The sequence below is a fragment of the Simochromis diagramma genome, unplaced genomic scaffold (genome assembly GCF_900408965.1).
Source record: "Simochromis diagramma unplaced genomic scaffold, fSimDia1.1 OVJJ01000816.1, whole genome shotgun sequence".
NCBI lineage: Eukaryota > Metazoa > Chordata > Actinopteri > Cichliformes > Cichlidae > Simochromis > Simochromis diagramma.
In genome coordinates, this window is record NW_024386908.1 from 14,372,046 (window position 1) to 14,385,604 (window position 13,559).

Sequence of the window (13,559 nt, forward strand, 5' to 3'; positions counted from 1 at the left end):
CAGCTTTTTCCTTTCACAAATTTAAAGTGAAACAACACAAAACACTACAAACCACAACACAATTAAATATAAATTATAATATGAAAACAAAAAGAACATGCATATTCTCTGTCATATGGGCCTGCATGAATAAACTTTCTGAATCCTTTATCATCTGCAACTGAAAATAGTTGTGGATGATTACTATACCTTTCTAATGTGACGTTGTCGTCCCTGGCTCTTTCTCTGTCTCTCCCTCCTGCTCTGTTCCTGTGCTACTGAGTGTAACTACCGCCCCTCCCCCCCTCTTCCCAGCATAAAGCACAAGGCTCGCATGCGGAGTGAAGCGGAAAAAAAGTGCGAGAGAGAGGGTGAGAGAAAGAGGGGAAAAAAAAAAACGGCTTGCAATAAGGAGCCGGCTCGCGTCGTTCACGTCAAAGAACCGGCTCTAAGAGCCATTTCGTTCGCGACCGACCCATCACTAATTGACTCAAGGTTGAGTCAGTAAGTTTTTAAGGTTATTTAATAGAAATACCCACCAATTAGTGTCTACTTACATCTTTCAACAGCTTGATGAATTCTGCTATCATCTATCACAGCGGTCCCCAACCCCTGGGCCTCGGACCAGTACCGGTCCGTGAGTCGTTTGGTACCGGGCCGCGAGAGTTGAGGCTCAGGTGTGAAATGTATGGTTTTCAGGGTTATTTTGTTATCATTTTTATCGTTAACTCTGTTTTCCTGGGTCTTTTTATGTGTGTTATGAATAAATCTTCTTTTTTTCGGTACCGGTACTAGTTTTATTTTGTTGTATTTATCCGCGACACCTTAAAGGCCGGTCCGTGAAAATATTTTCGGGCATAAACCGGTCCGTGGCGCAAAAAAGGTTGGGGACCGCTGATCTATCATCTAAAAAAGGTCCCCTCTACCAAGTAAGCAAAAATGTGACAGAAGAAAGACAGAAAGAAACAACAAACAACATCTGGATAAAACGTCATCGTCTTCCTACTCACCTCAAGTCTGAACTGAAGTCAGGGTTCTGAGCTATGAAAATGTGTATAAAAGTACTTTTTAAAATTCATCATACTGTCGTTTTATTCTCTTTAAAAAAAGTTTAAAGAACTTAGGCTAGCAGCAGCTAATATTTAGCAGCTAGCTAGTTCAGGATATTCTCAACCACTCATTTTCTATTGGACAGAAACAAACATTGACTCATCAACCCGTATCAGAGAGCGGAGTGACTTATTACATATGAACGCCAGGTACCGTTGTTTGTCATACAGTGGCTACTGTATCTAGAATTATAAGAAAACAGAATTCCGTTTTCAGCTACTGACATCTAGTGGTGAGATTTTACAAGCTGTAACTGCTACAAATTATGTTATTTTGTTTTTAATTTTCCTCTTTATGATAACCATGTAGGAGTAAATGCCTATGTAACTCAACTGTTTTATATTTTATTAAGACTTAAAGTCAAAAATGTATGTTTCTGAAAAAGATGCTTTTTCAAGTCACTGAACTGGACTTCTCAATTGTGTTTGTGTTGGTGACTAATGTTAAAACTCCATAAAGCGTAAGAAACGTGAAGAGAAATAAATCTCAGCAGACCTAAATGGTCATGTCATGTCATCTCCACCATGACGTGACTTGCTCTGCTTTTCAAGGTTAGGAACCATCCACAACGATGGTTAAGTGAGATGCTCTCACTCATTTTTGTTACTATGATGGTCTAATCTCCCTGTATTTTCCCAACTCCATCGTTACAGTGCCTCAAACAAACCTCCTCCCAGTTTTAATTTTAAACTCCAGCATAATCTTAGGTTCTGAGAGATGAGCAAAACCCTCGGCTCACTCTGTGGACAAACAGCAGCTGGGTTTTGCTAGATGACAAATGATGACTAATCGAGGTGCACGGGTGACGTGACAGCTCGAGTCTGCCACACAAACAAAGATGAACACGATCAGTTAAGAAAAATTGGATTCAAGGCGGGTTGGATTGCGATGGATGAATCTAGAAAAGAGGAGAAAAAGATGTCGGCTGGATTTACAGGAAACTAAACATCCTGCTCTGTCAAGGGAACACTGAAGAACCTATAGATGAGTGTAGTTTTGACTAGATTAATCAGGAAAAAATTGGCTTTGGTAAGTCACAGATGAAGATGAGACTGATTCTAGCTTCATTACACTTTTGTTACAGTTTGAGGATATCAGCATGGGTTCATTTTCACACAGACTAAACAATTGTCTAGTCTAGTCAGTGGAAATTTTAAGAAAAAATATTAAACTAGAGCGTGGATAGCTAAGTTATTAGCTAAAGCTAGCAAGCTTGGTTATCAAGCTGGTAGCATTAGCTAATAATCAGCTTATTTGGTTAGCAAGCTGTTAGCATTACCTAATAACAAGCTTATTTGTTATATATCATCAACCTACAGTTACCGTAAAATATACTACAGAGTCCAAATATTTTTTCCGTACCAGGCTGTAAATCTGTTATTTTCATGGCGATGATTAGCATCATCGAGTGGCCATTCCAGAAGCTGCAGGTTTATTAGGATATCTTACTATTACTGGGTTGAACCACCATTTATCTCTATTACCTCCTTAATATTTTGAGTTATAGATTTAACAAGGCGCTGGAGACATTCCCCAGAAATTCTGGAGTTGCTGTAGATTTGTCAGATGCACCTCTATCTGGTCTGTTGTGGTGAAGAGAGAGTGAAAACAAAGCGGTCGATTTACCGGTTGATCTACATTCCTACCCTCACCTGTGGCCACGAGCTCTGGGTAGTGACCAAAAGAATGATATCACAAATACAATGGGTGGAAAAAAATAATACTCTTAAAAGAGGGACTTATCATTTGGTCTTGAATAACCTGCTGTTTCTTGTTTTAAACTTCCTACTTGCTATAATTTGTGCCTTGCATTCAAACTGTTTCATTAGAGGGCCAAAATGAATGGATCAGCAAATAGATCACTGCTGCATTTCTCCGGTATCTTACAGGAAGTGTGTCACCTACTACCATCTGCTTTCCGTCCGGTTAACTTCCTTCCTGCTGTTGTAGCTCAGTGCTGAGCTCTGCTGACTCACAGTCCTGAACATGATGGAGGATTAAACTACAACAGGACTGTAACAGGAAGCTCAGCAGCATAAATCCAGGATCAACTTTGGGGGGAAAAGGGAGGTCAAAGTGAGCAAAAAGAAAAAAGAAGTATTCTTTCCGGGTTTTACAAAAAGCTCTCCACCAAGAAACTTGAATCTATACGTGCTCACATTCTTGGCCTCATTTACCAGGCTCACATAGCCTGTATTTTATACTCCGTGATTCAGTAGTTTTATTAATATATGCCCTCCTGTATTCGTTTATGTGATATTGAAGTTTGGTTTAGCTTTTGAGACATTGCAATAATCAAGCTTCAGACTCTTAGATTAGCCAAGCCTCTATTATCATCATTGCGAGGTAATGCAGTGCTGACCTTTGAGAACAGCGTTAACATTTTAAAATAATTTATCTTGAAAAACCTTTCAGCAAACAAAAATGAGATATATCCAGTTTGATAAGAGTTCCATCAATTGTCTTTTTAAATACATTTCTAGAGAAAGCAGTGTCAGTTTCTGAATAACACTTCCTAATGTTTGATCATGATAAGATTGGCACACCCTTTATGTCTACATAAAAGGACGCTGTTGCTTCTGCATAGGTTGACCTCAAACATCCCTTTCCCTGGGCAGCCAAAGAGCTTTGTGCAAATAGACACCAATACAGCATATTTCAAGCTATATGACAACAAGTGACTGATCATGAAACAAGCTCTTCTTGAACTCTTGAAGCTACAGAATGAGCTGATGCCCATATTAAAATACCCAACTTGACAGAGTAGAAGAGTGTGTTTACAGTCTGGCTTCTCCAGCTAATTTCCCCCCTATTTTTAAAAACATACATACTGTGCTGAGTGATTGGTGGGTGCTCTTTAGTCTGATTTAACAATTGTTTGTCCTAAAAGATACTCAATGTTAGCCCTGTTAGCATCTCTGTTAATAACAAGTCACAGATGAGCCTCGCTAATCAAGTGTGCTCGCCCGTGCTAGCATGAACTTAACTCCAGAGCGCTAGCCTACTATTCAAATATGGCAATACTCAACTTAAACACACAAACAGTATTAATTTATGTATTAATGCTACACTTTTTTGCCTTCATACATGCTTTAATTCTTCTTCTGTTAGTTTGTTGGGAGTAGCCATGAGAAGATGAGTACACTGTGGGCATAAAGGAATGGACATGGTCATGTAGGCTGTAGTGTTTCAGTTACTGAGGGGCCCAAAAGTGTGTCAAGAAAATCCCTCACGCCACTACAACAACACCGCCAGCCCAAACCGCTAATACCGGGCATGCTTTCATGTTATTTATTCCAAATTCTGACCCTTTGATCCAAATGACATAGTAGAAATCGAGACTCGCGAGACCAGACAGCGTTTTTTCAATCTTCTATTGTCCAATTTAGGTGAGCCTGTGTAATTTGTAGCCTCGTAATCCTGTTCTTAGCTGACAGGTGACCACACCTGGTGTGGTCTTTAGCTGCTGTCTGCTTCAATGTGTTGTCCTCTTCAGATTGTAACAAGCAGTTATTTGAGTTATTGCTGCCTTCCTATAATCTTGTAGCAATCTTGCCATTCTCCTCTAACCCTTGACATCAACAAAGTATTTTTACCCAGAGCTGCTCAGTTGATTTTTCTGTCAGACCATTCTCTGTAAAACTTAGAGTTGGCTGTGTGGGGAAAATCCCAGTAGATCAGCAGTTTCTGAAATACTCCAGCCTGGCTGGTAACATCAACCTGCATTCAAAGCCCCTAAAATTACCTTTCGTCCCCATTCTGGTGCTCAGTTTGAACTTCACCAGATCTTTTTGACTGCGTCTTTATACCATGTCATGATCTGATGAACAGGTGTGCCAAATAAGGAAGTGGATTCTTCACAGGAACACCTGATTTGTGACTCTTTTCTTCTATGAAACAACACATCACAATCATCAGATTCTCATTTAAAAATCAAAAAAATATTTCCAAGGCTTTCTCTTGTGAAAATCCCCTGTTCTGTGGACTCCTGGCCCACTCGACATCTGTGTGCAAACATCTGGTAGGCTTGGGAGAAACACTTCTTGAATACTTCCTTAGATTGGACAAACAATTTCATGGGGGAGCGAGCTCGGCTTGAGTCTGCTCGCTACAGAATTACCCACCTAATAGCTCCTGACTGCAGCATTACTGTCAAATAAATGAAAATGTGTGAATGCAAGAGTGGCTATTACACACTGTTATGTATAATATATTTTTACGTGCACTGCTCATTTTACAGCCTAGCGAGCGCTGCATTTTATTCCTCTTTACCATAAATGTGTTATGGGTTACAAAATGCATGATAGGGCCACTTATTAAAGCTCTCAGAGTCTTCTTGGGTACTTTGAATACAAATTTAGTGTTCATTATATACAGAGCCTGAGCTTGGCTATTTCAGTAATGCATTACTGGAATGCTATTGGGCATTTAAGTTGCACAGCAGCGTTTGTGTTGGCATGAAAGGAAACACTTAGCAGCAGCCTTTAAGCACCCCCGTTCCTCATTCTTTTTTTTCTCCCCCTCCTCAAAAGCAGACAGAAATATGCTAAATATGCAGCAGAGTGACCCGAGTCCATAGATCAAGGTTTATTTTTAGGAGAGGCACCTCACTCCCATGCTCCACCCAGGTTTTCTCATTATCTGAACCAGGGTTAGCACATGCAGAGATAATGGCTGAATGCCTGGCCTCCCACTCACTCCTGAGACACGTGGATAGGTCACATTTTTTGCTCTTTATGGCAGAAAAACACCAAACTAATAACATGTAAGCCAATCTATTTCAGATATGTACATTTGAGTATCCATGGTAAACTTCCCTTAAAGTCAGTGCACCCTTGTGAGCAAGCTGGCCGCACACAAATCAAACACCAATAGGCTCATATCCTTCAGCACAGGTGAGTTATGGGGCTATTAACATAGCATGAAATTAGGTTCCTGACAGTAAGCACCTATAGCAGCTTTAAATCACTGCACGCAGAAAAACCTGTGCTTGTACAGTTGGGTAATGGCATGAACGTGGCTGGAATATCACTGGAATGCAATGCAGAGTAATGAAAACGGAGCTTTGCAACAGTATGCTGCAAGGACTCGCAGGATGTTGTATTAATTATACTTCCTCTAACTTCGGCTCATTATGCAGGAGAACTCCAGAACAGGTTTGAAATGATAATGTCTTTGGGACTTGTTTTTAGAAACAAAGTTATACATAGACTCGACTGAAAGCTGCAAAACCTGCTGTATTTTAATGAGCTGGTAGCTGTTGTGCGGCTTCCCATCATATTAACTCCTTGTTTTGAGTTTGTGCTTGAGCTTGAAAACAGTTTTATCATTTGCTGACTCCCTCATAAAACTGTCACTGCGCTTCTCGTCCTCGAAGAGAGCTTCTCTGGCATTTTCTTTGTGCACTAATAGTAGAAGTAAACTGGATTTGTGAAGCACCTTTCTTGAAAGCAATGATCAGACCTCAGGATGTTTCATAAAGAAGTCCCAAGGCCTGTTTCTGTGAAGTCAGGCAGCCGTGGCTCAGGAGACAGCGTAGGTCATCCACTAATGGGAAGATCGGTGGCTTTGATTCCCAGCTCCTTCAGTATGTGTCCTAAAGTGTCATCGGGCAAGACAGTGAACACCAACAATATGTGAATATGTTGCCTCACAGCAAGAAGGTCCTGAGTTCAATTCCAACATCAGGCCGGGGTCTTTCTGTGTGGAGTTTGCATGTTCTCCCCTTGTTTGCGTGGGTTCTCCCCGGTTACTCTGGCTTCCTCCCACTGTCCAAAGACTTGCAGTTTGTGGGGATAGGTTAATTGGAAACACTAGATTGTCCATAAGTGTGAATGGGGGAGTGAATGTGAGCACGAATGGTTGTCTTTGTCTATGTGTTAGCCCTGCGACAGACTGGCAACCTGTCCAGGGAGTACCCCACCTCTCACCCAAAGACAGCTGGGATAGGCTCCAGCCCCCCCCCCCCCCCCCCCGACCCTGAAAAGGATAAGCGGAAGCGAATGGATGGATTTTAATTGCTTTTTCACGTAAACACAGAGATAAAGTCATCATAGCAACACAGACTGATGTGTCACAGCTCATTGCGGCAATTTAAGTAACTGTAATTATGTTATTTCCAGTGAATAATGGACTGGTGCTTATATAGTGCCTTTCTACTCTATTTGAGCTCTCATAGCACTTTCTTACTGCAAGCCTTATTCACCCATTTGTGTTGTTTTGTTTGTTTTTCTACTACATTCATACATGCACAAATGCATTTGGGACAACATGCAGACCAGAGGAGCTGGGGATCAAACCACTGACCTTCTGATTAGGAAGCAACCTGCTCCACAGCCACAGCCACAATACAGACCCAGTTCAGCTTACTCACCTGAAACCAATCTTTACTCTTTGGGACTCATCTTGTTTTTTGTTTGAAACGGCTGTAATCGCATAAAAATATCCGCATCATTTACAAAAAGCTACAAACACAAATGAAGATTGCTTGTGGCTTATCTTTTCTCTCAGGTTACAAACATCTGCATTGTGCTATCTTAGAAATATTGTCCACGTATCAGGAAATTATCAGAGGGAATGGAAAACCAGCGAGCTGTCAGTAATATCATCCGCAGGATTTTTTTATGCTGTGACTGTGGATTATTTATTGGTCAAGCAACTACAAGATGAATATTGTCTTATTGATTTTACCCTGCCTCTAAGGGGTGTATAATCACAAACCTGTCACCTCACAAACCCAGTTCTCGGGAGAAATGGGAAAGCAAGATGCGTCACTGCTCTCACTTGGAATGTAAGTTCAGAAGAAAATTTGAGACTCTGAGACATACTCACTTTAGTATTTAGATGAAAATCTGCTGAAGCCACATATGCAGTGTGTAACTGAAATCTTGCTCTCTTTTTTTTGTAAACTAAGCTGAAATTGAATTTCTTGAGTTAGTTTTTGATGTTTAAGAAATTGCAAACAATCCTGAGACTTATTTGGGCCCAGAAATCATCAACGCAGTTTTTATGATCATAAAAAGTTTAGTTAATTTGGACACTGCATCAAAACAACTCCCTAAATACACTCACCGGCCACTTTATTAGGTGCATGTTGCCGTTACCTTTTTTTTTTTTTTTTGCCTTAATTCGTTATGGAATCGATTCAACAAAACTGAGGAAGCATTCCTCAGAGATTGTTGATGGGAAAATCCTAGGAAAACAGCTGCTTCTGAAGTACTCAGACCAACAACAACGTGTTGCATTCAAAGTCAGCGAAATCATCTTTCTTCCCCACTCTGATGCTCGGTTTGAATTTCAGCATGTCATCGTGACCATGTGCACAGGTCTAAATGCATAGAGCTGCAGTTATGTGATTGGCTGAGTAGATATTTCTGTTAGCAAGCAGTTGAACAGTTTGTACCTAACAAAGTGGCCGTGTAAGTGCCTGAAGGCTTTTCGCTATGCTGAGGTGCAAGAATTCCTTCTAGAAGGACTGTTCCTGTCTAAGAAACACACTGAAAGTGTTCACACTAACATTTTGTTATGCCTTGTTCTCCCAAGACAAATCCCCTTAAGGCACTGTCAAATGAAACAGAACATCTTTTCACCAAATCTAAACAGAAAGGACATGATATCCCTGTTTAAAGGCTCTTTCTGAGATCTCAGATTGAAATTTTTTGCTCTTTTTTAATGTAATGGAGGTTTATTATTGTTATCAAACATGTGTTCTGTCTGTTGAACGCATAATTCAGTACTTTGAGGACTCGGATATTTCAGAGCAACAACTGAGTACAGATATAATTGCGTGTCGATTTTTAAAGTGAAGTTTCCCGCTGTCAACGAAGTTTCAACTTTGAGTAGCGCACATTTTTTGTAAACTTTCAAGTCATAACAAAAATAAGATGAAATGAACTGCTCAGTCATCGAAAGTTGCCCTCACCCTACCCAGGGATCAAGTTTCCCTGAAAGCAGGTTTTTCATCTGATCAGAGCTGGTTGGGTGAGTTATCGGGTGCCTAAGGGACTCTGTGGGACCTGCGTGAGAGAAGTTGTTGAGAAATGCCCTTGTGCCGAAGTGTTGCACTGTGACTGTGCAAATATCAAAGGGCCACTGAAGACGTGAAATCAGCGACACCGTTGCTGTTGACACAAGTCAGAGCCGCAGAGGTGTACAGGGACTTTAACAATCACATTTTCAAAGTCTCAAACTTCCACTCAACTCTCAAAGCAAAATACAAAGTTTTCAGTGAATTACAGAAAGCTCTTAAAGCAAGGAGTGGATGGATTTTCAAGGACAGGTCTGGACCCACCAGAGGGTCCAATTTGACCAACTGATGGCTAAAAAAGTATGAAAACAGCAATGAAATTGTAAAAAATGAATTTCGATTGCTGAGTGGTGATGCAAAGCCAGCATAACTACACAGGGGTGAACAGAATTCTAGACCTAGAGACAGTGTTCGGATTATAAAGAAGTAAAATACGAATGTTTATTACAAAAGAAACTGTACATGTGAAGAGTTGTTGCTTTTGCACTGTTAAATATGCATGCACATGTTATGACAGCAGACCTTGCCCTTATTCTTGCGAAGCAGTTAATCATGCTTTTGTAACTGGGTGGCTCATCAAAGGGGAAAATGCTTCTTCTTTACACTTTTTCTTCTTACGGCAAGGTAATAAAAAGGCCCCAAAGCTAATCTAAAGAGCATAAATGCAGATCTTATACAAATGAAAATGTTTATCAAATTTCTAATCGACAATGGAACCAATCCTTTCCTTTCTTTACACTTATTAAAGAAAGGTAAGGAGGGCTTTGCAGTCATTTTACTGGTCTTGGCTAGTTTTTTGTAACATAGATAAATACTTTTCAAAATTATAGAAAATTATTGTCATATTCACAGTGAAGAAATATGTTCCCCTGTGCAATGACAACAAATGGCAAACAGAAAATATATATGTATCCACATACAAAATTAGATAAATTGGATAAATAAACCAGCTGATGATTTAAAAACAACAGAAACAATTGTAAAATAAATAAATAAATAAAAAATAAAATAATAATAATAATAATAATAATAATATGATAATTAAAACTGAAAAAGATATAAATATATACAAGCAGAATAAAAGAATCTGAGCTGCTTGAAACTTTGTACATATACACTTTACACAACTTACATATAAGGAAGCATGAAAATACAGAAATGTTATGATAAAAATAATTAACTATATTAACCTTTATCTTTATGGAAATATCGCCGATAAGTATTGTAAAAGCTTTAACAAATGACCTTAAACCCGAAGGCACCTGTGGGAACAGTAAAGAGTTATTACACAGCGCCCTCCTCTGCTTCGGCTTTAGTCGGAAGTGTTCGCGCACTTTCGGGATTCAAGCCGGTGTTTTCAGAGGGGCAGAGCGAGCGCGGCGGGTCCCAGCTCCGCAGACTACAGCAGTTCACGTGAGAGCAGGTCGGGCACACCTGGTTGGACCGTGAAGAGCAGTTCAGCGACCGAGACAGCTCCACTCAGGTGGGTTTCTACCTGAATTTATACCTTTGTTGTTCTCTCGTCAACTTCTCCACACTCTGACTTTCTTCTTTCGGGCGGAAAGTTACCTTAGAGATAAACGGACTTTGTAAACTTTCTTTTTAAACAAAACCCGTCCTGCACGCTGAGTATCGCGAGGTGGAGGTGAAAACACCTCCATAATGAACAGCTAAGTTTACTTGTCCTGACTTTTTATTTTCATTCTACCTTTCAGCAGCTCCCGAGTTAATCACTTGAGGAATGTGGTGCAATTAGGACAGCGACCGAGAGCTGAAAATTCATATCAACTTCAACTTTTAAGTTACTTTTTTCCTCCCTTCGACTTTGAACTTATCAGAAAAAAGGGATCATGGCCACAGGCGGATTCAAGTCAAGCGCCGCGACGGACTTTTTGGAGGAGTGGAAGGCAAAACGGGAGAAAATGAGAGCCAAAATGCTGGGGGACATTGCCGCAGCCACTGGTACTCCCTTGGGTGCCAGCAATACAAACAGCAGCCGCAACGCCGTTCCTCCTCCATCTCCTCCTCCTCTTCCTTCGGCCACCGAGTTCACCAACAACGGCAACCCGGACCGAAGCTCCTCCGCTGGGAACTGCCACCCCTCCTCCTACGCGGTTGCTCGGTCCTCCTCTGGCACTTCTCTAAAGAGGCCCGAGGAGGAAATGCACCACCCCGTGACACCCTCAGCCACGCCGGGAAGCAACCTGAAGAAGGCCCTGCCTCAGCCGGAGACGACTCAGGACTCTACTCCCATGGCTTGCAACGACAGTGACAAGGAAAGCCCGTCACCCAGCAGCAAGGGCAAGGAGAAGAAGAGCACCGGGCCCAGCGCCAGGAAGGGGAAAGGACAGATCGAGAAGAGGAAGTTAAGGGAAAAGAGGAGATCCACAGGTGTCGTGAACATACCATCCAATGAGGTGAGTCGGGGGGAAAAGAGGGCAGCGATTCACCTTAGCATCAGAATGGGTATAATTTGGAGGCCCATTTTGGGATTGGTCATGTTTTTTCTGTATTGGGAATAAAAGTATTCCCAAAAAAGTATTAGTGAAAGTTAGCCTCTTGTATGTGGAAATAGGTGGATGCTTGATGCTTGTGCATTTTTATTTTTTGTAAGGAAATAGTGGCTTCTGTGTGTTGCACTTGAACACCACTTGCCTTCCTACACTCCAAATTCCTCCCATACATGTGTCTGGTTTAATCGAGCCTCTGCTGGAGAGAAATGAAAGCAGTTCTCAGATGGTGGGAGAGGGTGGAGGTGTACAGTATGTGTGCTGCACATTCATTGTTATTGGATTTAAATCATCTCGCACTCCTGGCCGATTCCTGTGGTTCAGACACATGCAGGAACTCTGATATGAAGCTTGGCCAACACTGAAAAAAACACTCAAATTACACAGAAATTCTCAGAATAGATGCCCACCCTTTTGTTTTTTGTTGGTTTCTTTTTTGGTAAGGGGATGGTATTCTGACCACCTTTCATTCTCCTATTTGATAGCCACCCAGAACAATATGCCCCTGGGGCAGCACAACTTGGAGTTTGACCAGCCTGTCAGTTGGAGCCTCACATCCTGTTATTAGGTGCTCAGCAGTGCCGAGCAAAGCCGTTTGAAAACTGGTCACAAGCCAGGCTGTAATGCTGGGCTTCAGCACTCTGGGTTGCGCCAGATATGCTAGATCGAGCCCATAGGCAGCTCATTATGTAGTAAAGTGGGCGAACCGTCTATTATTGGGGGAGGTAGGAGGTGATCTGATGAGGTGGTGAGCTGATTTGTGTGAGTGGGGAAGAGGGAGAAAGAAGTGGAAGTGCTGTGGTCTGAGAAAGTTTGTAGAACTTCCTGAGGCAGGTTCTTATCCCTAAAAGTATAGTGAGTATGAGTATAAAAGATGGACGTACCTGCTGGTTTTGAATTCAGCTTTAAGTGTCCTATGAAAGAAACTGCAGGTTTTCTGTGCACTAGACTTGGGTGCTATGGTGATGCTGATGTGCTTGCAGTCCAACACTGTGCCCAGTGTGCTTGTAAACTATTTACATACCCTAATTCCTGTTAATGTTCTCTTTTAATTGTTATTTAAAAGTTAATTATGAACAGCTGAAAGGCAGATCACTACATTTGTTAAATAAAATGACAAATACTATGCAGGTTTAAAAAAAGGTTCATTGCTGAAAGCATTTGTATTCATCTGACTCCACAACTCTGATTGGTAGGTTCTGATCATCATACTTTGTCAAGCGTCGTCACCTGGAGTTGGATAACAGTGATTAAACTGGTCCGCTTATCTTCCGTTAGCGGCGATCAAATGGAGACCTAAAGCCCAGGTGACTGCAGGCAGCCAAAGATCAATCTTTGACTTTTGCCTTCAGCTGCTGAAGTACCTCTGCTGCTAAATATAATGTGACAGATTTCCTGAATGGGAAGCCAAACTTTTCCTCAAGTCGGGCAATCAGAAACCTGCGTAACATGAGATTAATGCACGTGTTTCGCGTTATAGTTAGGCCGGTGATTTCGAAGGAGCATCCCGGGGGACATTTTGACACGTGTCTGATGCTTTCGCACACCCGTGCCAGTTATTCAGAAGGTCAGCAGGGTCAGACGGTTACCAGCTTAGACGATCGTATCTGTTTGGCAGCTATGTCAGAGTTATGTAAATGCATTTGTTGCATTTGTTGCAGTTAAAGAAAAGCGCTCGTGCACAGATCAGAGGACGCCATGATTCTTTGTACTTTGAGGCTTTTTTGTTTATTTCTGGGTACAGTGCTCTCATCTGCCTTCATGTATTTATCACATTTCAGTCATACTGCACGGAGCAGCTCGTCTTAAGGAAGTGCAATCAAACCAGATGATTACCGCGCCTGAGTTCAGTGAACCATTCCCAATCTCATCTGTTTTAGTGGGCTGAACCGAGCACGATGAAGCATAAACGCTCATTACTGAACTGGACTTTG

The 13,559-nt window shown here is 41.4% G+C and overlaps 1 protein-coding gene across 3 annotated transcripts in view; it reads left to right on the top strand.

Annotated features, from left to right (window-relative positions):
• Nucleotides 1–10,449: 10,449 nt before the first annotated feature.
• pawr (PRKC, apoptosis, WT1, regulator) overlaps nt 10,450–13,559 on the top strand; it is a 71,579-nt gene continuing 68,469 nt past the window's right edge. Inside the window, exons 1-2 of one of the 3 annotated variants that reach the window (XM_040035629.1) lie at nt 10,450–10,598; nt 10,954–11,532. In XM_040035629.1, the coding sequence (XP_039891563.1) occupies nt 10,966–11,532 (567 nt within the window). In that variant the 5' untranslated portion in view covers nt 10,450–10,598; nt 10,954–10,965. Of the gene's footprint in view, nt 10,599–10,830; nt 11,533–13,559 lie in introns of all 3 variants that reach the window. The other 2 variants (XM_040035627.1, XM_040035628.1) reach the window with 2 other exon arrangements.